At 46.5% G+C, this 26,988-nt stretch overlaps 2 protein-coding genes across 4 annotated transcripts; one reads left to right on the forward strand and one right to left on the reverse strand.

The window, feature by feature from the left end:
* Nucleotides 1-73: 73 nt before the first annotated feature.
* zgc:66427 (uncharacterized protein LOC406256 homolog) lies at nucleotides 74-7,720 on the reverse strand. Its single transcript, XM_049746804.2, has 5 exons — nucleotides 6,825-7,720; nucleotides 4,281-4,376; nucleotides 4,094-4,199; nucleotides 2,805-2,898; nucleotides 74-2,619 (listed from the first exon to the last, which is right to left on the reverse strand). The coding sequence occupies exons 1-4, from the start codon at nucleotides 7,351-7,353 to the stop codon at nucleotides 2,841-2,843; spliced, it is 789 nt and encodes a 262-aa protein (XP_049602761.1). The 5' UTR covers nucleotides 7,354-7,720; the 3' UTR covers nucleotides 74-2,619; nucleotides 2,805-2,840.
* A 252-nt stretch (nucleotides 7,721-7,972) lies between these two features.
* tep1 (telomerase-associated protein 1) lies at nucleotides 7,973-26,920 on the forward strand. Of its 3 annotated transcripts, XM_049746751.1 has the most exons (55): nucleotides 7,973-8,136; nucleotides 8,549-8,985; nucleotides 12,046-12,243; nucleotides 12,342-12,491; nucleotides 12,760-12,924; nucleotides 13,000-13,131; nucleotides 13,312-13,383; nucleotides 13,469-13,590; nucleotides 13,650-13,807; nucleotides 13,963-14,072; nucleotides 14,146-14,224; nucleotides 14,371-14,554; nucleotides 14,627-14,885; nucleotides 14,998-15,150; nucleotides 15,225-15,299; nucleotides 15,568-15,689; nucleotides 15,765-15,833; nucleotides 16,049-16,192; nucleotides 16,319-16,610; nucleotides 16,797-16,918; nucleotides 17,024-17,137; nucleotides 17,247-17,364; nucleotides 17,444-17,638; nucleotides 17,738-17,919; nucleotides 17,996-18,137; nucleotides 18,272-18,451; nucleotides 18,528-18,620; nucleotides 18,797-18,932; nucleotides 19,121-19,280; nucleotides 19,437-19,570; nucleotides 19,682-19,770; nucleotides 19,866-19,980; nucleotides 20,061-20,295; nucleotides 20,514-20,631; nucleotides 20,920-21,044; nucleotides 21,114-21,213; nucleotides 21,287-21,442; nucleotides 21,561-21,776; nucleotides 21,848-21,904; nucleotides 22,139-22,277; nucleotides 22,361-22,609; nucleotides 22,827-22,978; nucleotides 23,077-23,184; nucleotides 23,513-23,617; nucleotides 23,690-23,819; nucleotides 23,891-23,970; nucleotides 24,188-24,314; nucleotides 24,403-24,536; nucleotides 24,594-24,715; nucleotides 24,816-24,965; nucleotides 25,447-25,546; nucleotides 25,796-25,940; nucleotides 26,012-26,094; nucleotides 26,226-26,330; nucleotides 26,413-26,920. In XM_049746751.1, exons 2-55 carry the CDS (start codon nucleotides 8,551-8,553, stop codon nucleotides 26,530-26,532), a joined length of 7,755 nt encoding a protein of 2,584 aa, XP_049602708.1. In that variant the 5' UTR covers nucleotides 7,973-8,136; nucleotides 8,549-8,550; the 3' UTR covers nucleotides 26,533-26,920. The 3 variants fall into 3 exon arrangements, 1 of the variants encoding a protein (XP_049602708.1); XR_007487030.1 differs by lacking the exon at nucleotides 26,012-26,094 and having other exon boundaries at nucleotides 26,413-26,465; XR_007487031.1 differs by lacking the exons at nucleotides 23,891-23,970; nucleotides 24,188-24,314; nucleotides 24,403-24,536; ... (5 more) ...; nucleotides 26,226-26,330; nucleotides 26,413-26,920 and having other exon boundaries at nucleotides 23,126-23,184.
* The last annotated feature ends 68 nt before the right edge of the window (nucleotides 26,921-26,988 follow it).

The raw sequence follows: 26,988 nt of genomic DNA on the forward strand, positions 1-26,988 counted from the left end.
TGTGACAATAAAGGGCGTTCTATTCTATTATCGTGCATCACAAAAGTGAAGGTGAAATATAAAAGACAAACACTACTCTTCACACATTTATTGTAAAAAATACATATAAAAACAATTTCTGAGACATACAAAAGATTGTAGCTTTAGAAACAGTATATCCAACAGACAAAGACCAGCCGTTTTTTTCTTTTTTTGACTGCATTACATATTTACAATTCAATAAATAATATGATGCCTCTGCTGTGTGTGTGTGTGTGTGTGTGTGTGTGTGTGTGTGTACACGTGTGCCGCGCATGCGTACTTGTTTGTGTGTTTTTTAAAGATTGTCCATATATGCTGTGATGAAAGCTCTGGTGTCTGACAGGCGTAGGAGAGTAGATCTGGGGCTCTATTTATACAAAATCCCATCTTTTGTCGAGTTATCCCTCCCTCCCACTCTCTCCACGCACAGAGCAAGCTTTTATAATTAGCATTGGTATAAATTTGAGGTATTGCACCACACGGCTTGAGAGGGAATTAATTGAGTGGGCTTGGGAAAGTGCCCGCCCACTTTTTGAAAACATACACGCAAACACCTCAAGAGTACACATCATAAATTATCACCACAACAAATGTAACGTCGAATGAGCCTCTCAACACGCGCGCACGCACGCTCGCTCGCTCACAAGAATTTGGCATTCTTATCGTTGGAAACATGCACAGGGCTGTCCCCTAGTGGCAGGACGAGTTGTAGCACCTCAGCTGGGACCCGAGTATGAAAAGCCGTTTTGGGCATTTCGTCCATATCCTGATGATCCAAATGCTCTTCGCCCTCACTAATACAATTCAGATTTGTTGACATTATTTTTTTCCCCCTACAAGCGCTACGACCTTAAGATGGATACTCTTGTTATCGAAGAACTGGCTGGAAGAGTTTCTCACTATGAAATTGTGCTACTTATATATATATATATATATATATATATATATATATATATATATATATATATATATATATATATATATATATATATATATATATATATATATATATATATATATATATATATATATATATATAATATTTATTACTAGCATTTTTTTTATTAATAGGACAACTTTGGCATATCAGAAGGACATCAAGACAACCATGCCCTATGGCAACTGGCTACTAGGACTACTAGTGACAAAGGTCTAGCACTTAAGGAGTTATTATTGCATCCAAGTCATTCAAGCAGAGTGCTCAACTCTTATCATTGAGGACAAAAAAAAGATATTGAATAAACTGCTTGAAAACTGTGAGGAGAGAAAGCGTACTCGTGCATTGCCTTTTGGCCGATATCAACAAAATGTTCAAATGGCTTTATCGACTTTTACTAGATGTCCTCAATTTAACTGCAGTCTTACTGATGAAGACATAGAGCTTACTAGTACAGGGCCATCGAGGATATTGAAAAGCTGTGTGCATATTTACCGGTATTGTGCACTAGTAAGTTGTACTAGCAGTGTCAATATGTTATGAGTGCGTCCTACTAGTGAGGGGAAAGAGCATCCTTGATCAAACGAGGCACTAGCAGTTGAGTGTACTAGTACCAGGACCGCAAGTTGGATGAAAGATACGGAATAAATGCTCAGACGGGTTTCCATTCCAGAGGGGATGATCATAAAAAAACTTTCTGAAGCCATCATTCATCATTTTTTCATTTCCGTTCCGTTCCCCAAATAAACCCTGACCGGGCAAAGGCAGCAAACACAAGGAGGCTTGAAAAGAAAGTCATACATTGAGCTATAATCATGGTCATGACGATATCATACTGGATAATACGTACTTGCCATTATAAAAAGGTAGCTAGCGCCTTTAAGGCCAATGCATCCGCCGTTGAAACGGTGATAAAAAGCCTGCCGACTCCAGAAAACATGGGGGAAAATCTTTTCAGAATCAAAAAGCAGTACCGTTGCCACATTTAACACGATGGAAGTCTGGGTCATTCACATTAGACACTCACTCACTCACTCACTCACTCACTCACTCACTCACTCACTCACTCACTCACTCACTCACTCACTCACTCACTCACTCACTCACTCACTCACTCACTCACTCACTCACTCACTCACTCACTCACTATCGTTTGCGGTCCATCCAAGCACTCGAAAGCAACGGAATCAAGAAAGCAAGACACAAAGCGGGAAAGAAATCCTCAAAGGACAAAAAGTGCTCAAATAGGTGCAAACACCAGCGCTAAACCGAGCACAAACCAACCAAGCAACCAAGCAAGCAACCAAGCAACTATCCCCCTTGTAATGTTAACACTAAACACTGGGTAACGACCGCCCACACCCCACGAGCCGTTGGGCAACACTTTTACTAATAATTTTTTTTTTTTTTTTAAATAAACAGGAGGTGACCTAGATTCCTCATCCCGGCCAGAAATGACATCATCTGATGCCAACCTGGCGAGCGAGGGGTTAAATCCAAAAGCAGCCATGGTTTTTTGTTTTGTTTTGTTTACAGTTTGTTGCGAAATGGTTTGGACCTACAAAAGGAACAGGAAGAGGTCCGTGGCGCCCGGAACTTCTTTGTGGCTTGGTGAGTATGCTTCAGTTTTCATAAGGAGAGAATGTTGACATGGAGGTCTCCTGTGAGGACCAAACAAGTAAGGATGATGGTGCACAGCGAGGAAACGTGAGCTCCTTTTTGGTTAACACGAGCCATTACAAAACGAAAAAAATAAAGTGAAATACTAAATGACAAATTCATTTGAAAAATCCAATCATGACACGAGTCGACTTCCCGCTGGCACATTTCAAATGATCGGGCCTACCTGAGTCATCGCGGGGGAAGTCATGTGACCTGGGAGTCAATCTGATGGATGCTCTGGGCAGCAGGGCTTCACCTTAGCCCAAGCGTCGATGCAGCTGCGGCCACATAGGACTCGGTTACTCGTACTCGTACTCGTGTTGTGATTCTCACATTTCAATCTGGCTTCATTAGAAGCACTCGTTTGCAGAACATTGACCGCACGAAATGGTGGTCTGGTATGAACAAATAGTCAGATCAGACTATAGTAAAAGTATTGTGTCATCCCAGTTCAACATATCCATAGACGCAAGTCAAAATGAAAGTGACTTTCGAGATGAGTGAATTGAAGATCAAGTGACAAAGTGTAGGTGAAAGAGTGAGTGGGTTACTGGAAAGAGACACGGAAATTGACAGTAAGTCATAGAATGAGTGATTTCTTATCATTTTGATCATGAGTGGATTACTCAACGAGTGAAAGATTGCGAGTTGGCATATATGAAATTGTTAAAACACACTCAAGGTAAATGAGACTGACGCTGGGTTCCAAATGACAGCCGCCTGCCCGCCTGCCCGCCTGCCCGCCCGCCCGCCCGCCCGCCCGCTGGGTTTTATTTGCCTGCCTGCTGGGTTTTATTTGCATTTCAGAGGAAGAAGCCCAAAAAAATGAGCCACACCTCTTAACATATGCTTTGTCAAAGTAGGAACTTACAAGACCTGAAAGCTCACAGCTGCCTCCGCACGCACGCACGCACGCACGCACGCACGCACACTGATGTGACATAACCATGCCTGATGTGCACATGTGCATTGCCTAACCGCATGAACATTTCCTGTGCTCCAATAACAGGGAAGCTAAAACCTCACAAAGTTCAGATGAAAAGTATGCTTTCACAATCTGTGTAAAAGTCTTAAAGGCTACACAGATAAGGTAGAAAAACCACTGTGCGCTTTCAGAAAAGGGGGAAAAAAAAAAAAACATTTAGAAACTAACTCTTATGTGCTCAGTGTTATTTTTAATGTATGACAAAAAGGACACACATTAAGATATTCGGCCTGTGCATCAATTGGTGGCGACTCGAATGAACATGCAAACTGGCAATAAAAAACAAACGAGAAATCCCAATGATCAGATTGGAATCACGTTGAAGAAGCCTTTCATATTGTAGCTATGTCCAATGGTTAGAAACTAGCAGTACCATCAAAGAAGTCAAACTGGCCAATGTCTGTCGATACTTATTGTTGACCAATCCCAACAAACAAAAGTGTGTTTTTGTGCGTGCGTCTGCATGGAGTCAAGAGGTTATTGGTTACCTCTTGTGGTAGACGCAGAGACACGCCAGCCTGGCAATGGTCTCGCCTTGCACCAGATCCTCCAGACAGATGGAGCACTCGCCGCTGTCTTTGCTCAGCACGTCCGCTGGAGGCGCACACACACTTCTTGTCACCAACGATTTTCATTTGGCAAAATGGCTTTCAATAACACATGCAGACTTCTTACCATTGTAGGGAAGCGGCGGTGACGTGAGGCAGCTCAATAGGTGATCCTCGATGCGACCGCCCGGGAACGGCTTGGAGCAGAAAGGACAGCGGATATCTACACACACGCACGCACGCGCACACACACACACACACACACACGCACACACACACACACACACACACACACACACACACCAATGGAGTTGGAAGTCAAAATTGTTGCCAAAAGCCACTGATGAAAAGAAAATCCATGTTGCTGATTTGTATTAGAGGTGTTGAAATTAAACGATCAATCGACAACAAATCGATCAGCAAATGAATCGTCTCGTACGTATTTCATTTTTTGATTTTTAAAAACCTCCTTTCATCTACTGTTGGTTTCATCAAATTTGTGCCTTCAAAGTATCTGTGAGCACTCAATAGTTGAGTGTTATTATTCTGTGGTCGTGAACATCCTAATTACATTGGAATATTAGGAGTAATTCTTTACAACTGATTCATCACTATTGTGTTAACATTTCGCAGGTCTGCCGGCGTGTGAAAGAGTCTTCGGATGTAACCGAGGCAGGACCGGCCTGCACTGGGTTTTCCCATCTCATTGCATGGAAAGCAAATACTACTTCACCGCTGACTCCCAAAACTCTACTACTCAAAACTAGCAATAGTCCATGCCTGTTCATCCCTGAACTTTGATTCTTGAACATGTTTTTGGTCAAGTACAAAATGATGGAAATACAAAAGGTGCTATTCCAGCGTTTTGCATTTTCATTCTGCTGCATTTGCATCTTTGCACACATAAGCACCTCCTATCGTTTTGATTTGCTGTCCTGTTATTTTCATTTGTCTAGGAAGTCCCAGGACTGGGGTATCATATTTGCGCGACGTTGCGTTGCTGTGTACAGGCGCAAACGGCAACGGAAACATCCTGTGGGTTCTGTGTACATACAGAAAAAGGCAGATCTGTTGGAAACTTGCTGTCAGTTTGAGCTAGCGTTTTGAAATGTAAAGGAGGCGAGACGTTGCCTGTTTGCAGTGGCTGGGAATGTGAGAAAGGCAGGACAGGGGTGTGACGCTAACAACCGACACTTCTCCACCCTGTTCTGGGTTTCAGGCAACTATTTTAGATGTCCCTCTAGACACTGACGTCTTCCAATCATCTGACTGCACAGTAACAAAGTCCATCGTTTTTTCCATCCATGGGGTATGTGGACGCAATGTCAGCGAGCTGGGATTAAAGACTGTAAAATATAATGTTCCATGCAAAGTTCCATTATTATGAGCATGAGGATCCGTGGACAACGCAGATGGTCCAAAGCGTGCGTGCGTTCCTTCCTTCCTTCCTTCCTTCCCGGCCGGCCTACTTTCTCCAAAGCCAGCATTTACTTATTTCCTGACCCCATTCATTTCCCAGCTCAATTGGCTGGAGGGCCTGCATGGGAAAAGCCGAAACATACACAGTGGTGTGTTTTGCCACATGGCTCTGTTGAAAGTGAAATTAGGCCTTTCATTTTCAACTGCCAGGCAGGCCTCCCTCCGCACTTACAACTGTCAACGCGGCGGCCTTGTGACATGATGGGAAGGTGGTGGCTCTTGCATGTCATTCCATCAAGTCTTGCGTCAGCGGCTCAGTTTACACAATACAGGCCCAGATGACTGCCCTCATCATAGAAGCATGAGAAAAGAGATGATTTGCACAAGAATGTCAAGTTCTTCAAATGTCTTTTGGTTCCACATGCTGATGGACATTATGCATAAGTTTTATTACTTTATTACAAACCTAATTGAAACCGGCTTGCCTTTTCAAATGTAATCATTCTGTCATTCACACATAGTCAGTTCTTTTTTTTGTGAGTAAGCAGATCTCATGCCCCGGTACGATTTATGGTTAATCTCCTTGTATAGTATGCATGATCATTCATGAGCTGTTGAAACTTTTGACTGTCTTGCTAGTTCCCCTCTGAACCATCAATGACCACCAACCTCGGAAATGTGGTGGGAACCCAGGCGGTTTGAAACTATTACAAGCTTCCTCTTGGGAGCAATGTTACCACCGTCGCGTGACAAATACAGATTTGTGTCCTGTAGTTTCATGATTCACTTGATTTAACACGCACTCCTATATAAAATCAATATGTGAGAGTCGACAGTGACTGATGATGTAAAACTCATTTGGTGGTGTTCTGTGGATTCATAATCACCCCATCGTGATTTAGTTGCTATTCATTTGCTAGATTTTGTGCGTTGTTGTCATTGATTTCGCCGACTGCCACTGAAGGGATCACTGATTTACGGTTTTGAACGTGCTTTGGCGTCGCCTAAAAGAAAACAAATGCGTTTGGAGAGAGTACATAGCCGTTGAGGTTGGATATTAAAAATTTTTTAAAGGGCAACCCCCCAACTCTTTATGACTTGGAGTTGCAATAGATATTAAGGTGTAACGATCGAGTCGACTTGTCTTAAAAACAAATGCAAGCTGTCAGTTTACCCAACAGTTACGTTAGGGACGAGATTTATTTAGTTGAACATGACATGGGAATGCTGAATGGGTCACGTCTCGACTTACTGCCATGGCGGTTGTTGACGCGGTACAGGCCGATCCAAGCCTCAGACACCGGCCGCTGGTGGGTGCCCCGAACGCGGGCAGACCTGGCTCCGACGCTGCGGCCCCCGGCGTGTCGATTTCCGGGCAGCCGCTCGGAGAAAGTGCGGTGGGGCGTGTGGCCTGTTTCGTCTCCGGGCTGGTGCTCCACGATGGCGGGAGCCTGTGGGCTTGTGTTGCCGTCCTCCTCCGTCTTGCCTTCGCTGTGGTTGTCATCCGCCGGGGACTCCTGGCTCATGCTTGCCGGGATTCCGTGATGGTCGGCAGGGCTGCCGTCTGCGCTCGCGCCATGCTGGCCCAGGTCGGAGTCGCTGCCTTCCTCCGAGCGGCTCCGGTTAACTTCGGTGTCCTCAAAGCTGCCCGAGAAGTCCACCATGAGGCTGGTAGGCCTGGCACAGCGGGGCCGCCGGTACGAATCCCGCTTGGTGGTGCCGTCCTTCCCCAGAGTGGAAGGCACCGGGTCTTCCTGGAGACGACTAGCTCTCGTGCCCATCGCTAGCGAGCGGGCGGGCGGGCTAATGGAGCCTGGCTAGCCGAGCAATCGAACGCTTTACAACACTGTAACAACGACCTCGACTCGTCCCTTTCAGCTACGACGCACTCTCGTCTGGAAACGACACCGCCAGCAGCTGCCTGGCGACCAACGACTTAGCTGGACAGACGCGCTTTCTTTCCTTGGCCTCAGTTTGTCCTTCCAGTCCACATTTTCCTCTCTTTTATGACGTACTGGTTCTCGTTGCTGCAGCGGAAATAGAACGCTTTCGTTTCCTGCTTTGAACAGTGTACAGTTACGGTAACGCACCGTTTTTGGCGACGCCACGATCATATCCTTTTTACCAACAAACACCCAGTTCATATGGCCATTGCCTGGTCTTGTACAATTATTTCGGCTCTCACATTTTAAATGATCGTTTTAGTTTTAACAGCATTTTCAGTGATTTTCAGAACAGGGGGCGCGTGATGGAGTGGGCTTACAGTAATAAAATAAAAAAAAAAAAAAATATATATATATATATATATATATATATATATAAAACATAAACATCACGTCGTCAACCAATCCGCGCGTAGTCATGTCAAGACCTGCCAATCGGCGCATTCGAAAGAAACAGCTGGCCGATATCAACCAATCAGCACTCTCGAGAGAAGCAGCTGGGTCGCATAAGGGCATTTCAGGAACCTACAGACAAGCTTGTTTGACCTGATTGAACGAGCTTCGTGAACAAATGAAATAGCAGAGCCGTAGACGCTAAGGCCACGCGTTCAAACTATACAGGTGCGTCTTATATGGAAATATTTCGGTCTTTTTTTGCACTTGAGTTTGTTTACATGAAGCGGCTGCCCACTGCTAAGCCGCCACACCTACACTACACAACACAGCACTACATCAGCGCAAGGGAGTGGTGCGGTGCGTCGGTGACTTAAGTCGTTAATTTAGGCGTCCATAAAATGTCTATATGATTGTCTGCCACTATTAGGACGTTTTCAGGTGTGTATCTAAAATCTTTGCATCCTGGATCTTGTTCAAGCATGTTCAAGCCAGGCTTTTGTGGACTTTGTTCGCACTTTATGGATATGTCACCGATGTTATCGACACGCCTTTTGTTGACATTGTTGAAGTGAGCAATGCGAAACCATTCATCTAATCTGTCATGTTGTGTCAATTTGATTTACTTATTTCCATTCAGGCATGAGGGGGCTGGATTTGCAAATAAACATGGCCTCCTCTGCAAGCGGAAGGAGCTTGACCTCCAATTACGTCCCACCCTCTCTGGAGAATAAACTCCTGACTCAGACATCCTCATCATTGCCGAGCTTTTCACTCCAGCCCTCCAGCCTGACCTCCACCTCCTCCTCCTCCAGCCTCCTCTTCTCCACCTCGTCCTCCATCGCTTCGCCGCTTCTCAGCACCCAAAACACTCTTCTGAGTTCTCCCCGTCTCACCTCTTTCACTCCTTCCACCAGCAACCCTCTCCTTGCTACCTCTTTAGTCGACAGTGCTCTCCTCTCTCGCTTTTCCCAGCCGCCATATTTCCTTCCACGGGACAGAGACCTGAAGAAGGTTGATGAAGGAGGAGAGGAAATATCAGAAGCGCAGCCTTTCTCTTTTGAAGAAACAAGCGTGGTAAGTGATCATTTTGTCTCTCACTTGTAATACCCACAAGGGGCCTCTCGGGACAAATTTCAGGATTAACCTTAACTGTGAGTCGTCACCTTATTGTAGTGGAGGGGTTTGCGTGCCCCTATGATCCTAGGAGCCATGTTGTCGGGGGCTTCATGCCCCTGGTAGGGTCACCCATGGCAAACGGGTCCTAGGTGAGGGGTCAGACAAAGCACGGCTCACCCAAGCCCCTTATGATGAAAAACATAAATGGACTTTTTTTTCCCTCGCCCGGACGCGGGTCACCGGGGCCTCCCTCTGGAGCCAGGCCTGGAGGCTGGGCTCGAAGGCGAGCGTCTGGTGGCCGGGCCTTCGCCCATGGGGCCCGGCCGGGCATAGCCCGAAATGGAAACGTGGGTCCCCCTTCCCATGGGCTCACCACCTGTGGGAGGGGCCGAAGGGGTCGGGTGCAATGTGAGCTGCGCGGCAGCCAAAGGCAGGAACCTTGGCGGTCTGATCCCCGGCTGCAGAAGCTGGCTCTTGGGACATGGAATGTCACCTCTCTGGCTGGAAAGGAGCCCGAGCTGGTGTGCGAGGCAGAAAGATTCCAACTAGATATAGTCGGACTAGCCTCCACGCACAGTATCATTCCTTGGCCTCAGTTTGTCCTTCCAGTCCACATTTTCCTCTCTTTTATGACGTACTGGTTTGGACACTCGGGTGAAGAGAGGGGCGGAGCTGTCAACTGATCACCACCTGGTGGTGGGTTGGCTCCGATGGTGGGGGAAGATGCCGGTTCGACCTGGCAGACCCAAACGCTCTGTGAGGGTCTGCTGGGAACGTCTGGCAGAATCTCCTGTCAGGAAGAGCTTCAACTCCCACCTCCGGCAGAGCTTTTCCCACGTCCCGGGGGAGGCGGGGGACATTGAGTCTGAGTGGACCATGTTCCGCGCCTCCATTGTTGAGGCGGCCGACCGGAGCTGTGGCCGTAAGGTCGTTGGTGCCTGTCGTGGCGGCAATCCCCGAACCCGCTGGTGGACACCGGCGGTAAGGGATGCCGTCAAGCTGAAGAAGGAGTCCTATCGGGCCGTTTTGGCCTTTGGGACTCCGGAGGCAGCTGACAGGTACCGGATGGCCAAGCGGAACGCGGCTTCGGCGGTTGCTGAGGCAAAAACCCGGGCGTGGGAGGAGTTTGGTGAGGCCATGGAGAAGGACTTTCGGACGGCTTCGAGGAAATTCTGGTCCACCATCCGGCGTCTCAGGAGGGGGAAGCAGTGCAACGTCAACACTGTTTACAGTGGGGATGGCGTGCTGCTGACCTCGACTCGGGACGTCGTGAGTCGGTGGGGAGAATACTTCGAAGACCTCCTCAATTCCACCTACACACCTTCCATTGAGGAAGCAGGGCCTGGAGACTCTGAGGCGGATTCTCCAATCTCTGGGGTCGAAGTCACTGAGGTAGTTAAAAAACTCCTCGGTGGCAAGGCCCCGGGGGTGGATGAGATCCGCCCGGAGTTCTTAAAGGCTCTGGATGTTGTGGGGCTGTCATGGCTGACACGCCTCTACAACGTTGCGTGGACATCGGGGATAGTCCCTCTGGATTGGCAGACTGGAGTGGTGGTTCCCCTCTTTAAGAAGGGGGACCGGAGTGTGTGTTCCAATTACAGGGGAATCACACTCCTCAGCCTCCCTGGTAAGGTCTATTCAGGGGTGCTGGAGAGGAGGGTCCGTCAGGAGGTCAAACCTCGGATTCAGGAGGAGCAGTGTGGCTTTCGTCCTGGCCGTGGAACAGTGGACCAGCTCTACACCCTCGGCAGGATCCTCGAGGGTGCATGGGAGTTCGCCCAACCAGTCCACATGTGTTTTGTGGACTTGGAGAAGGCGTTCGACCGTGTCCCTCGGGAGGTTCTGTGGAGGGTGCTTCGGGAGTACGGGGTGCCGAGCCAACTGATAAGGGCGGTTCGGCCCCTGTATCACCGATGCCAGAGTCTAGTCCGCATTTCCGGCAGTAAGTCGGATTCGTTCCCAGTGAGGGTTGGACTCCGCCAAGGGTGCCCTTTGTCACCGATTCTGTTCATAATTTTTATGGACAGAATTTCTAGGCGCAGCCGAGGCGTTGAGGGGGTCCGGTTTGGGGACCTCAGCATCGCGTCTCTGCTTTTTGCAGATGACGTGGTGCTGTTGGCTTCTTCAGGCCGTGATCTCCAGCTCTTGCTGGAACGGTTCGCAGCCGAGTGTGAAGCGGTCGGGATGAGGGTCAGCACCTCCAAATCCGAGTCCATGGTCCTCGATCGGAAAAGGGTGGAATGCCCTCTCCGGATCGGGGATGAGATCCTGCCCCAAGTGGAGGAGTTCAAGTATCTTGGAGTCTTGTTCACGAGTGAGGGGAGGATGGAGCGTGCGATCGACAGGCGGATCGGTGCAGCGTCGGCAGTAATGCGGACCCTGTACCGGTCCGTTGCGGTGAAGAGAGAGCTGAGCCAAAAGGCAAAGCTCTCAATTTACCGGTCGATTTACGCTCCTACCCTCACCTATGGTCACGAGCTATGGGTCGTGACCGAAAGAACGAGATCTCGGATACAAGCGCCCGAAATGAGTTTTCTCCGCAGGATGTCCGGGCTCTCCCTTAGAGATAGGGTGAGAAGCTCAGTCATCCGGGAGAGACTCGGAGTAGAGTCGCTACTCCTCCACGTTGAGAGGAGCCAGATGAGGTGGCTCGGGCATCTTATCAGGATGCTTCCTGGACGCCTCCCTGGGGAGGTGTTCCGGGCATGTCCCACCGGTAGGAGACCCCGGGGACGATCCAGGACGCGCTGGAGAGACTGTCTCTCAGCTGGCCTGGGAACGCCTTGGGATCCCCCGGGATGAGCTGGATGAAGTGGCTGGGGAGAGGGAAGTCTGGGAGTCCCTCCTAAAGCTGCTGCCCCCGCGACCCGACCCCGGATAAGCGGAAGAAGATGGATGGATGGATGGACTTGTAATACCCACAAGGGACCTCTCGGGACAAATTTCAGGATTAACCTTAAATGGGTTATAACCTTTACGGGTGAATTTGAATTCAGATGTTCTTAACTTCTGTTTCAGCTGTATTCTGATGAAGATGACGAAATGCCGTCTGAGGAGGAAGAGCAAAGTGAGGAGGAAATGGTTGTATCTAAAGCTGTGGAGGTGTGCATCCCGGAGCACCAGGAGAAGGTGGAAATGGTGGTCAAGAGACGGGAGGAATTTGCCGAGGTAGTCCGTGACCAGCAGCAGATTGACGAGGAGCTCAAGGATAAAAAAGTAAGGAGGAAATCCCAAATAGGTTGCTCATTCCGTCTCACGGATTTGGACTAGGATTGGTTAATAATGTTGTTTTTCACCCTGCTGTGTCCACTTAGTATTTCCTACTGAATGCCGTGTGCTGCTCCCTGGTCCAAAAGAGCACCAACCCGGGTCAGAAGGACTGGGACTCTGAGCAAAGTGTGTGGACCAAAATCACCAACCTGGTGAAGGAGATTTCTGAATTCGACCCCCAGTTTGTTCTGAAGGTACACGAACAACAGGAAAAAAAAAGATCAAATGATGCAAAAACCATCACGTCACCAATGAAGAAAGTCTGCCTTTGGGGCTGCTATGGAAAAGACCAAAAAATGTCTTATTTACCACAAGGGCTACAAATGATGGTGTCAAATAATTTCGGACTCTATTATTGGGATAAATCCATTCTTAACACACTTGGGACCGTTTTTTGTGTCATTCATGCGTACACTATGTTTGTGTGCTCACCTCCCTCCCTCCCTCCCTCCCTCCATGCAGGTGGCGCTGTACACAAGACAAGAGTTGAACATCCGCATCACTGCCAACTTCCTGCTGGCCCTAGCCGCCAATCTCCCGGCCACCAAGTGTCACGTGCGCCGCTACTTCTGCGCCAGCGTCCAGCTGCCGTCCGACTGGCTGGAGGTGGTACGCATCTACAGCGCGGTACGTCCACCGCCAGCCATTCTGTTGTAACGGAGCAGCCGTCAATCCCATTGCGCTCTTTTAACTTGCTTGCAGTGCTTCAGTCGCTCGCTGCCCATGTGCTTGAAGAAGGCCATGGCTGACAAGTTTAAGGAGTTTAGTGAGTACCAGCTGGCCAAATACAACACACGCAAGCATCGCTGTAAGCACGACCGCAACAAGAGCAAGGTACAATATTTGCTTCTCATGGAATCAATGACATTCGCAATGCTTAAACCTTCTCTCAAATAATTGGCTTCTAATCAAACGACTGTTTGCTCATGTGGATGTAGTGTCAATATTTATTTTCTTTGTTCATTTGATATTTCCCTTGTAAATGTATTCATTTGTACAATTGACATTCTGCAGAAACCAAGCGACAAAGATCTGACAAAGTGGGCCAACTGGCTCCGATCCGATACGACAATTCTACAGAAATATGTAAGTTAAAATAAATGAATATAATCGAGTTTATCCGCAAGAGCCATTCGAAGGATGATTAATGCTGACTTGTTTGCATGCGTAGCTGAGTATGGACGCCAAAACGACTGTAGACAAAAAGCAAAATGAGTTCAACATGAAGAAGATGATCAAGAAGTTTCACATCAAAGAACCAGCCGAGCACGTCATGGCCATCTTGGGCCGAAAGTAAGATCACTGACCAATGATGCAAACTGTCACCGAGGTGGTCATCTTCTCCTTTGCAGGTATCCTGCAGACCAGAAGGCGTTTAACCGCAGCGGTCTGAAGGGTTACTGGGACAGAGACAGAGCAGGTCAAAGGATGAAGCTCAAGGCTGCAGAGACATGGGAGCGGCTACTTAGTCAGGAGGGCAACAAGGCCGCTACCTGGGAGAAACTCATTGGTATAGCTTTTTTTTTTTTTTTTTAAAGATGTTATCCAATTTGTCCAGATGAATAAATAGATAAGCATGTAACAATATTCCTTTCATTTGAATGATCTTGTGTGTTGAAAAGCTGCACTCTCCCCTTCCTTAATATGGACTAATTTTCCCTCCAGACAATAATTCACTGCCCTTCATGGCCATGCTGAGGAACCTGAGAAACATGATCAAGGAGGGTATCAGTATGACTCATCACGAGAAGATCCTCAGACGGCTCGTCAATAAAGTGAGACGCGTTCCTTCATCATCTTAGCACAAAACGTCGATCCTCCGAGCAAAATTTTACGATTGATTAACAGAAAGCAGTGGTTCAGAGTCGACAGTTTCCCTTCCGCTTCCTGTCTGCCTACAAAGTCATCATGGAGCTTTGCAATCTTTGTGAGTCATCATACTTTTTTTTTCTGTTAATTTCAGGACTCCTAAATGCAGGCCGGCCAAGTACTGTCGGGATCAATAGTGCCAGCTTGTTCCATATCGTCAGTATTTAGAATGACCATATAAATCACCTCCCTGATCCCCCACAGCGACGCCGCAAACATCCTCCAACAGCGAGATCCTGAAGAACATCCTCAAGAGGATTCCCAAGAGTAAACGCTTCGGCCGCCTGGACTGGCAATCGGCCAGCAGGAAGCGGCTACGGGTGGCGCTCGGCGTGCCTTTTGTCTACCGCGTTTATCGCATGAAGAAGGATCACATCTTGAAGGCAAAGTATGATGACAACAAGTGAAGAAATGCAAATTGAAAGAATATGAAGTCACTAGGTATTTATTTGTCCGTCAGTCTGGGAAAGCAGAGAGTCAGCCTGCTGGAACGTTATCGGCAAGCCCTGGAGAAGGCAGTGCAACTCTCATGCCGCTACAACATCCCGCCCTTGCCGGGACGCACAGTTATCTTGGTGCACAACACCAGGAACAACAGACAGGGCTGGTGCAAAAAGCTGGACTTCTGTATTCCACCCGAGTCCAATGACCACGGCGAGGAGGAGGAGGACGATGAAAGGAAAAAGAAAAAGAGCAATGAGGACAAGCTCTGTCCTTCTGTAAGATATGCCATTTGGATTGAGAAAATCCATAGTTCTTGAAATTTTTTTTTTTTTTTTTTTTTTTTTTTTTTTTGCTGCACAAGAAGTTATATTTGGTATTTTTTCACAGTCACTGGAGGTTGTCGTTCTGCTTTCGCTGATGCTCGCCAACAGCTGTGAGGACGCCCGCATGTTTTTGCTGAATTATCATAATTGCAAAGAGGCGAAGCTGGAGTCTGATGTGGTTTTGGAGAACGTGTTGAGCCTGACCAAGCAACTCGAGGTACAATGACAGCAAAGATGGACACGTAAATGCAATGACGTGGACCGACAGAGCTTTCCATTGTCCTTTTACAGGCGTTGAAAGACATGCAAGTGGATGACTGTCCCCCGCTAAGTATTTACTTCCACCAGGTTCTCCAGAAACACAAGGTTCGTTGCTTTGTCAAAAAAATATTAAATGTTCAAATTTGCCAAAAGCAGTACGTTGTGACATTAAATTCTGGTGATATTTGGATGTTTTAAACCGAAATGTGCAACTTTATTTACATACATGTGCAGAGTTTTTTTTTTACCATTACAACTTTTCTGATTAGCCTTTGTTTTAATGATAGAAAACCAATCGAAATACCCTAGGTACTTTTGTACCTGTTGACCTACTTTTAGAAAAGCTGATTTCGACTGATTATGATTCCCTCAGTTGGACAACATCATCTTGCTGACTGAAGATTACGCTAACTATGAGCTGGAGTGGGCCATCAAGACCTACAGGAAGGAAATCAATAACAAATGCCTATACTTTGAACTCGTCATGTCGGATACGTAAGGCGTTACCACCTTAACGCAATTTCTACTCACTTCCTGAATTGAAGTTAATGTTGTTTTCTTTGAAAATAGGGCATGCCGGTTCACAACCTATGACAGGAACCATATCTTTCTGCCAGGCTTCAGCGAACAAATTCTGAGGTAAAAATAAATCCAAAATTCAATCTGTTAGATTACAAAAAATACACAAATGTCCAGCAAAAAAACGAAAACTATCAGATACAGAATAATAGAAATGAAGAAAAACAATATTAAATGAAAAAAAAAAAGTTTGAGACAAAAAAATGAATAGAATTGGACGTCTTGCAGCAAGCAAAAAATTGATATATTTATGTATCTGTACATTTTGAAACCAGGTTTGTGGCTGAGCGAGGCTCATCCAGGCTGCTGGACCACGTGGAGCATTTGGACAAAGTGTACAATGTACCACCACCAACAGGAGCCAAAGATCCTGAGATTACCAATAGCCTGCTCTCCATTCCCACCACTCCCAAGTTAAGGTAAAAGCATGAGCAAGTTCATTTCTAAAACATACTCATTTAGTGATATTTTTCTCACTTCAAGATTGGAGAATTGTTTTGTATTTAAAAAAAAAAAAAAAAAAAAACTCGCCGGTCTGTCCTCAGGTGGCGTGGTGTGCGCGTCTTCATATCGTCCACTTTCCGCGACATGCAAGCCGAGCGTGACGTCCTGGTGCACAGTGTCTTCCCGGAGCTTCGCCGGCGTGCCGCACCGTACTGCCTCCACCTGCAAGAAGTGGAGCTGCGCTGGGGCGTGACAGAGGAGGAGTCGGGCAGGGCCGCCGCACTTTGCCTGGCGGAGGTGGCTCGCAGTCAGATGATGGTGGCGATCCTGGGCCAGAGGTATGGCGTGGTTCCGGACGCACTTGAATTACCGGATCTGCCGCAGTACAAATGGGTAAGAAAAGGTGTCTTCCTGTAATTTACACTTAAATACAATGACTGTAATCTGTGAGAATATTCGACTGCAAAACCTTTGAACATCAGACAGCATTGAAAAGCCATGCTACCACAGAGAAAGACCTCCTTGAAAATGTTGCCATGTATCTTTCCTGATGATAAAATGTTTGTTTTTGTGTCTTAGCTCAAATCGGAGCCTGAAGGCTTGTCAGTTACGGACATGGAGATCCGTCACTTTCAGGCACTCTATGGTGATGCAGCAAAGCAGAGGATGTTGTGCTACTTCAGAAATCCTGACGTCATCAAGTATTTTTCTTTTTTTTTCCCCTCTATCAAAATCTGATGTTGAGATATCGAGTCTCTAGCTATCCAGACAGCTGGCTGATCCGTGTGTTTTTTGTTGTTGTCCAGAACGGTGCCTGTGGCATGGAGGTCCCACTTTTCTGCTGAATCAAAGGACACCGAGTCCAAAATGGAGCGTCTGAAGCAATGGATTCACATCCACAAGCTGAAGGTCAACGACAAGTGAGTTGTCCCATTAAATTTCAATGGAATGCTCCCAGGATCGTCAGTTAGTATTGCTGGCCAAAGACAAGAAATGATTGGACAAATTTTGTGTCTCTTTTGGTTCCAGTTACCCGTGTGAGTGGGGTGGCGTCGTGGAAGGCAAACCCTACTTGAAGAACCTGGAGGTCTTTGCCAAATCGGTGCTGGAGGACCTCTGGGAGACTGTCATCAAGCAGTTTATTAACGTAAGCAGGTCGACGGCAGCGCCTCGCTACAGCTACCGAAACAAGCGTCTCGTTTCTTTTTCTTTTTTTCCCCCCTCAGGAGGATGAAGAAGTTGAGGCTAACACATCGGCCGAAATGTTAGAGCAGGAGGTTCACCAGGAGGCGCTGCGGAGGCAGTTTGTCAGCCGGGCCAAGCTGCTGTCTGCCGCTGTGGAAATGGTGGAGCAGGCGCAGGCCAATGGAGGTGCCGTGGTAGTGGAGGGAGCACCAGGGCAGGGCAAGACAGTCTTCATGGTAACTTGTTTCTTGGAAAAAAAATCATAACTTTATTCTTGAACAACTTTAATTTTGTGTCATCTGGCTTTTTTCTTATTTGTTTTATCTTGAACACAGGCGGCTCTAGCCGAGGCTCTCAGAAGCGGAGCTAAGTCCAAGAAAAACTTGGCCTGTGATGTCATCTCATACTCAACAGCCGCCAGCCAATCGTCTCGTGGCGTGGAGAAACTCCTGAGATATCTGGTCCGCTCCTTGAGGCGGCTTAAAGAGGAGGAATTGCCTCTCCCTCTCTCTTATGAGTGGGTTCAAATCATCTTACAATAATGCGTGCGTGTGTGTCTTTTGTAAATGTATGGATATTGTAATTCTTGAAAGGGATTTGCTGTCAGACTTTCACACCACTTTGAAAGACATGAAGAGGAGCAAGCCTCTCGTGCTGCTGGTGGACGGCGTGGATCTTGTGTGTGACGACTGGGATCAGCTGCGCTCTGATTGGATACCGCAGCACCTAGCACAGGTCTGTCATTCTCTTTAGTCCCATATTATAATGGCTTTTTTCCAGGTCGAAGGCTTTTAATTATTTTTCAAGATGCTGGTTTTATTTCAAATGACAAAACATTTTGATCACAATCCTCACGTTACTGTTCCCAGGGTGTTTGTTTGGTGACGAGTGTCGTGAGCACCTCACGGTTGTTGCACGCGTTATGCAAAAAGAAATCCACGCTGCTCTTCACCCTGCCGCTGCTTACCGTGACAGAGCGAAAGGAAATCGTTCAGAAAGAACTGGAAGTGTTTGGGAAGAAACTCAGCGACGCCGCTTTCAACAATCAGGTTGCTTCTAATCAACGACATCATTTTTTGCCACGCTCGATTCTTTCTCCGTGACGTTCTTGTGTGTTTGCTCCAGCTGCAGACGCTCATCATGAAGAAAAGTGCAGAGTGTCCTCTCTACCTGCACATGGCCTGTGAAGACCTGAGGAACTTTGCTTCCTTTGACAAGGTTCCATTGCTTTCACTTTCTCAAAAAATGCACGATTTATGTTTGGAAATTGCCAACACTTTATTCTCGTAATAATGCAACTGTATTCTGTTTTCAACTAAAACGTCATACTCCAAAATGTTTCATGTTATTTTCCTAGCAATAGAAAACTTTCAAACGGCGTCTTTGTTTATTAGCTGAACGAGAGCCTGCAGGCTTTGCCTCAGTCTTTCAATCTGCTGGTCCAGTACTGCTTGAAGAGACTCTGCTCGGAACACAGAGGCATGCCGGGACTCTGCTGGGCTCTGGGGGCCCTCACCGTCAGCACCGCCGGTATAACAAACACTGTTGCCACACTTATATGTAAACTCTGCAGTGATCCATGCAATTGTATTTGCCATAGAGTTTTTGAAGCATTTTGTCGCAACAATATTTTTGTCTTTAGCTGACAGACTCAAAATATTGAGCTGCTTCATTTTTTGTTGTTGTTGCTACATTAACTATCTTCTTTTCATGTCCAGGCCTGAGGGAGCGCGACTTCTACTCCCTACTATGCGCTTGCAATGACCTGTGCTCGCTGAAAGGACAGGTCACATGGCAGCAAGTGCTGGTGCTGTGCAGGAGCCCCAAAGGACGCATCCCCATGATGACCTTTACCCGCATCGTGCATAGCTTGCGAAGGTGATTATGCCACAAGTTGATCACGATGACCTTAGAAATGTGCATCTTTCTTCATAGTGATCTAACCAAGGGTCAGATATATTCACTCAAAATGGCTTTTAAAAAGTCCTAAATTTGGTCAAAGTCGTTCTAAGTGGGGTAGATGATGTTTTGCAGTCTGGTCAGTCCATCACAGCTCCACGACACCGATGACGTACTGGCTCTGTCCAATCCGGACGTAAGGCGGGCCTTTGAAGACGTCCTCCTGCCCTCAGAAAACCACAGAAGAAGAGCTCATCTTGTGTTAGCGGGTAACAAACACAAAAGACTCAAAACATTTATTTATTTATTTATTTATTTATTTTATTTTTTTATGAAAAAGTGTCACCATTTTTGTTTTTTCTGTCGGGGTCCCGGTGCAGGTCAACTGTGGGTGCTGGCCGACGCTCTGGGTGCTGATACCTTTCTTCACGGAGAGGTGGACGCTGTCCAGCAGCTTAGTGCTAGTCTGGTTCGTCATCCTCTGAACAAACAGACACATGGTTTAAATGATTACTGGTGTACTAGAGCTTTTTTTTTTTTTTTTTTTTTTTTTTTGCTCTATAGATACAAAGTGATGAGCTGGAGGTTCTGCGTTCGTTGCTCTCCAGCTATAACTTCCTGTACGCTAATGTACGCAGCAAACTGCTGCACCATCTGCTGGACACCTACAATGAGCACGGTGAGTCAACAATTTAGTCATGATAAATCCAATTCCAACAACCCCTTCTAAGCCTCTAAAAGCGCCTACGTTCCTCACAGATAAGAATTCGTCCCCATTGAGCGTCAACCAGCGGGCCGCCGTGGACAACTGCCGAGATTTCCTGCAGCGCCACGGCGCTACGCTCTCTCGCTGGCCGGCGCTTTTTGTTCAACAGGCCCTCAACCAACCACCTGAAACCCACGCTCACGCCTGGGCCCGAGGCCTGATGGGTAGCAAGAGCGTAAGGGTGCTTGAGTGGCTCAACAATGACCACCAAACCTTTGAAGAGAGCAGGTACAGCGCCGATCATCTCAATCTGTTCTGCAACTTTCAAAAACATGTGAATGTTGATTTTTGTGCATGTGATTCTTCTTCAAATGTCTTGTGTCAGTGCTCTCTGATATTCCATCAAAAGAAAGTGGCCTAAAATTTCTCAGAAAGGCTTTTTTTTTCTTCATCTAAATATCATTAAAGCGGCAAACAAAATGTGCTGTGTGTCGTTTATGCTGCAGTCAGCTGGTGTCTACCTTCACATCTGAGCCTACGTGCTTGGCAGTAGACTGTGATGGAGAAATGGTGGTCGGGACTGGGCAGGGATCTTTGCATTTCATCAATGCAAACACAAGACAGGTACTCCACTAGGAAGGTTTTGTTTCCATATGTGAGTGCACCGTTAGGTAATGCTGTAATCCCGATAGATGGAGGTAATGCTGTAATCCCGATAGATGGAGGGACAGTATCATTTTTAAATCTGAGGTTGTTGTTTTTTTGTGTATCATGATACTAATAGTTAAGCTGTTTTTTTCAAATTGCTAAATCTCAAGGATTTCCAAGTCTTATTGTGATCTGATGCCAAGTTGAAATGTTTTCTGGCTGTATAATAAGTTGAGCCTAACCTTCTGTGTCACGGCGTGACAGCAAGTGAAGTCGCTGGTAAGCAGCTGTGATGGCATTTCCAGCTGCCTCTTCCTTAAAGATGGACGCATTGCTACAACCTCCTTTGATGGGCAAATCGAGATCTGGGATAGCGCCAATGGTTGTCGGTGAGTGAGCTCTCCTGTAGCGTATCGCCAACAAATGCCACCACAGGTGAATTTGAATTTCCTCTGCAGAACGTCTCTTATTAAGGGTCACACGAATGTGATAACAGCCAGCGACATCACCACTGACAGGAAGCACTTGGCCACCGTATCACTGGATTACACCATCAAAGTTAGCTAGCTCCTGTTCATTTCTTAATAATCCTTCCCTAAACTCTCACCGATGAAAGAATTTTATTTGTCAGGTTTGGTCTTTGAGCGAAGGTGACATTGCGGCACTTCTGCCCAGCGACAGCCCTCTAAACTGCGCTACGTTCGACCCTGAGGATCGCCTGCTGACTGCCGGCTGCTGGAACGGGAAAGTTGTCGTGTGGAAGTGGCTCCAGGGTAACTGCCGAGTGGTGAGTTTCCGTTCCGATCGTGTCAGTTGGCCGCCGCGACGCAATTTCTGAAGATGCGCTCACTCCCACTGGCTTTGTCACATCACTGTGTGTTTATTATGTTCTATTGTCCGCACAGTTGCTTCGCGGCCACAATTGCTCTGTGCGTAGCCTCTCCTTCTCGCCGTCGTCACCAACCACGCTGTGCTCGGGCTCTGTGTCTGGCGAAGTGCGTGTCTGGTCTGTGGACACCTCCACCTGCGTGGGATGCTTCCAGGCGCACGTCGGTGCCACCGACTCCCTCGCCTTCCTTGACCAAGGCCGCTTGCTGCTGAGCGCCGGCTCGGATCACATGGTGGCTATATGGAAATGTGTCAATCGTTTGCACTTGTAAAGACAATAAGATGATTTCAATTTGCTTAACAGCTCCAGTTGTGGTCAGGTGGACTCGGACGCTCAATCGGCACTTTAAGGAGAAAAGGGGTAAATGTCTTTTACGCAGCGGTGCAGCTTCTTACAAGTGACCCGACTTTGCTCGGCTGATTTTTTTGCTTTTATGGGGTTAAAAAAACAAAAAAGAGACTTTTATGCCTCTAAAACTAATGACCATAATTATAGCAAAAACGTCCTTTGTTTATTTTTAGCTAGTCCCATCAACCACGAAAAAGCTACTTTGGCAATTTCCAGCTTCCTTTCTTTCTTCCATGCTTCCGATAGAGTGAGCAAGAGCCTTCTCACAAAAGAAGCAAGTGCGACGCCTCAACTGAGGCCGCCGTGCTGTGTGCGGCCGTCAACGGGGACCATGTGGCTGTGGGTTATAGTGATGACGGCTTCAAGCTCTTCTGCCTCAGCTCAGGTTCGGGCTGAAGGCAATAGGAGACATGCTCAGTGTAGATGTAGATTTTGGAATTGGATGTGGTTTTACTCTTCTTTTGGCAGGTGAGATGATTTGGGAGTCTGGCCTTTCCCACCTGAGTGTACCGTCCCTGCTCTGGGTACGCACGGATGCCACCGACGCATCGCCACTACTGTTGTCCTCGGGGCACGACAAGCGCGTGCGGCTGTGGCGGAGAAAACTCGGGGTGGACGGAGAGCTGACGGGCCTGGAGATGACGGACATGTTTGGCATGCAGTTTGGCATCATCCATACCATGGGACACAACACTACTTATCTGGCCACCGCTTTAGGTGAGAAATGATAAGACGGGACAAAGTGCATTTGACATGTCTTCACGAGTAGGCCCATAAATAAGTCAAAAACACACACAATTTTGCTTTAAAGCTACCCTTCTTCGAGTGTTTACCTTGCTAGTTTGATGACCTGCCATAAATTCCTAAATTCGAGTAACTCGACACAAATGATTAATTGGTGGCCTACGTATGCTGTGTTTGTCTGTTGGAACAGATGACTGCACTATATTCCTATGGCTGCTGAGCAAGCTGAGCGATTACAATTCCAAGCCCCCTGCTGGCCTGCTCAAGGGCCACAGCGCTTGCGTCACCTCCTTGGCCTTCAGCCCCAATGGTGAACAACTGCTCTCTGGTGGAAAGGACAAAGTAAGAACAAGTGTCTCCAGTTCAAATAAATATGTAGAACACGTGCGTGTTTATACTCTCATTTACTGAAAAATATATGAGTACATTGTGTTTTGTAGGCTCTCATGGTGTGGGACATGACCTTGACTTCTCCTGGTCTTTCCAAAGTGCTTCCAGCTTTCCACAGAGACTGGATCACAGGCTGTGTTTGGACTCCAGACTGTGTGGTGAGCCATCGCTTGCTTGCTTTTTTCTCTCAATTTGTCATAATGGTGGTGAATTGTATGCAGAATTTTGCACAAAAAATGAATATTTATATTAAAATTGATTTAGAATATTTTTTATATATATGGACATATCCTGTATTAAATTTGATTTGTTAGACTTTTTTGGGTTCATTTTTTTTCAGTACTTAAATATCACAAAATTCACGATTTGACTATTGATGAATGCTTTATCAATATGCTTTTATTCTGCTTCATCCCAATGGTGAGGTGCTTTTCAAGCGCTTTAATCTTGTGCACTGTTTCCTGGTTGTCTTTTTGTCATTGGCAGATAAGCTCATCGAATGACGGCAGACTTTGCTTATGGGATTTAGAGGCGGGTCAAAGCCTGCGCGAGATCACCTGGACGAGTCCTCTCACGTCTGTCTGCTGCCTGGTGAGAGACGTCTGGCCTGGCAGGCAGTAAATGTCCCTGCAGGCGTCTTATTAGCCGCACGTGCGCCTACAGGGGCCATACGTGGTGGCCGGATCCACCGATGGCAACCTGCACGTGTGGGAGTGGGAGACCAGTGTGAACATTTGCCACATCTATGCCCACGAAGGACAGATCCATGCTTGCTCCATCGTCCCTGATGCCAGTAAGCCTCGAGTGAGCATCATTTTCATATATATATTTTTTTAACTGTATCCTTGCATTCTTTATTTCTAGACAACAAAAAGAAATCTGAGGACCTCACGGTTCTTACTGCCGCCCAAGATGGACTCATACGGCTGTGGAAGCCCTTACAGGTTTTGTATTTGATTTTGTATCCAATTGGATCATAATTGAAGTCATTGCAGCGAGGTGATTACAATGTGCTATCAAGAATAATAACATAAGTAATGACAATAAATAAAAATCCCGAATGAATTTTGTTATAAGAAAACATTATGATCATGATTTGCATAATAATGTGGAAGACAATTGACGCACGCAACGGGGTTCCTCCTATGTGTCGGTGCACAGGTGGAACACTTTAGCACCTTCCAGGGTCACAGCGGCGCCATTCGCAGTGTCGCTCACGAGGGGAGCGTCCCACAAGTCCTCACCGTTTCCGAAGATTACTCCTTAAGAAGCTGGATGTGGGAAACGGGTAAAGTTGGATTCGTTCACATTTATTTCATTTTTTTCGTGACTTGTCTTCATTCTACCATCTTTAATCTTACTTCAATCCTGTATAGAGCGGGCCCCCGGCCTTCGACGTGCCGTCACCGCTTTGTGCTTTTCCGACACGGACGGCCGCATACTGCTCGTCGGCTACGACTCCGGCCTGCTGGAGGTGTGGTGGTGCGGCCGAGTGGTTGGACGCATGCAGGTGAGTGCACGTTGAGCGCATGTTGGCACGCTCGTACCGTCTTGCTTTTGTTTTCAGGCTTCAGACGGCAAGGTTGTAGCCATCTGTGCCATGCCCAACTGTCACTTTGCCGTTGGCTACGTGGGCTCTTGCGTGGATGTGTGGAAGCTAGCGTGGAATCAGGATGAAAGCACCGCAAGGTAAAAAGGAAAAAAAAAAAAATACTATGTTTAGTAAGATGGTGGAGTTTGATGTTTAACTGTGTATTTAAAGCCGAAATGCACCTTTGGTGTGTTCCAGCATAGTCAAGGTGACATCGTACCAGGTGACGGATCAAGTGGCATACCTGGCGTACTGTTCCATTCTCATTGGTGTGTCCAAAAGCGGATCGATTTTTGACGTCACCTGCAGCAACGACCGCGACATGCGCTGGTCAATGGTGGTCCAAAGGTAATCAGCGTTGTCCTCTATTTTGGGTCAGGTCGATTAGATGATTTTTTTTTCACAACCTTGGTGTTCTTTGCGCTGTATGTTCCAGGTGAGTTTTGACTCAAGCCAAGAATATAATCATTGTCTATATTAAGTTATGGTCCACAAATATTTTGAAAATGTATTATTAGCCTGCCCAACATAAATTGATGATTAAATAAAGGGTTCAAAGAAGAGGGTATAGTTTTGCATGTGCAGATGTTATCATACCTGTGTCAAAGCTTCTGCATGATTTCTGTTATGTTTAGTGTGTCATTCTTTTGCCGTTTTATTTCTTCATTAATTCAGAACAGCCTCACTGAATATAAACTTGGTGGAATCTGTACAAAAGAATGGCATTTTTAAAATATGAAAACATTATTTTTATTGCTATCAAATGACAAAACGGGTTAAGTGTAAGGGTTAAGTGATGCTTGCTTTGTGTCTTTGTGAATTCGCACAGCTGGAGCCACCGAGTCGGCGTTTTGGGACTCATCCGAAACGACGAGAAAAGCATCTGGCTAGTGGGCGAGTCTGACGCAAAGGTCCATGTTGGCTTCATTGTGAGTTTTCCATTGTGATTGTAACATGTTTGTATTCATTTTTGGAGCATTTTAAAAGTATAAATTGCGATGTATACTGTGTATGGCAAGAGATTATGCTATCTAAGCTTAGCATATCAATAATATATGTTAGAATGAAGTGAACTCTTGTCAGGCAAAGCTATGAGCTATGCCGTTGCTATAAAATATGCAAGGTATGCTTTATTATTGACATTATAGTCAGTGTTGACATGTTGTCTTTTCTTTCAGTTTGCTATGGGCCCGCAGAACCAAATTAATTCATCTTTCAGTTCCATGATCCTGGAGACCGACACATCTAACGAAGAGAAGAGTGACTTGATTACGTCTAATGAAGAGAAGAGTGACTTGATAACGGCCATTAGAATTGACAAAGGTGTTATCGCCGACACAAAGCGACTGCTGCTGCTGCTGCTCACGTGTCTGTTGTCTAACGTGCGTTTTCAGAATTTGTGGTGTGTGGGGATGTGGCAGGGAACATGTGGTTCAACACGCCTCCACAAACCTCCATGTGGAGCAGCAAGAAGCCCGTAAGGCTTAATTTGATTGAGGAGTTGCCATTGGATCGTTGAACCTCTAGCGATGAATCATTTCTGCTGTTGGAGGAATGCAACTATTCTGTAAAGCGCCTTTGTTTAATTGAATGGTTTGCCCTGCTCAGGCCCACCATGACAGGATCAGTGTGCTAAGGCTCACCCACAGCCTCATCATCTCAGCCTCCCTGGACCACACCGTGAAGCTATGGGATAGAAGCACCAAGAAACAAGTCAGTCACTGCCATTGACTGTCTCTCCCTCTTTTCCTATCATGTTCATTTATCATTCTGTCTTTCACCCGCTCTTATCCAGGTGGGAATGTTTGTGTGCGGCAGTCCCGTAGTCTTGCTGGAGGTGAACCCAGAAAATCCCTCGGAGATGGTGTGTGGTGACACACTGGGAAAGGTTTACTTCCTTTGCTGGAGAGAATAGAAACAGACACTAACTTACAAAAACCTAATTGTATTTCCAAAGACTACCAAGGTTTACTTCCTTTCCTGGAGAGAATAGAAACAGACACTAACTTACAAAAACCTAATCGTATATCCAAAGACTACCAATGTGTGCAATATATCAGTTATTCTAAATTTAAGTTATGACGGGAGCTTTATGCTGGCATGCTCACGTGCCTTTGGTTTACTTGCATAGCAAACGTAAATACAACTTATATCAGCTTTTGTGTGAGCTACATTTCCGTTTCTTGTTTGAAAATCACTAAAGATGGCTTATTTTACAAGTATGTTTTCTTTACATCAGATAATGAGTATAAGATGTGTCAAATATGTGTGGTTGGATGGAACAATAAAGGGTTTCAAATTGCGCTTGTTGGTCCTTTAATACGAATTATGTCAAATAAATAATATTTGATATACTACAATATTAGACTTT

This window comes from Syngnathus scovelli, chromosome 17 (assembly GCF_024217435.2).
Source record: "Syngnathus scovelli strain Florida chromosome 17, RoL_Ssco_1.2, whole genome shotgun sequence".
Taxonomy (NCBI): domain Eukaryota; kingdom Metazoa; phylum Chordata; class Actinopteri; order Syngnathiformes; family Syngnathidae; genus Syngnathus; species Syngnathus scovelli.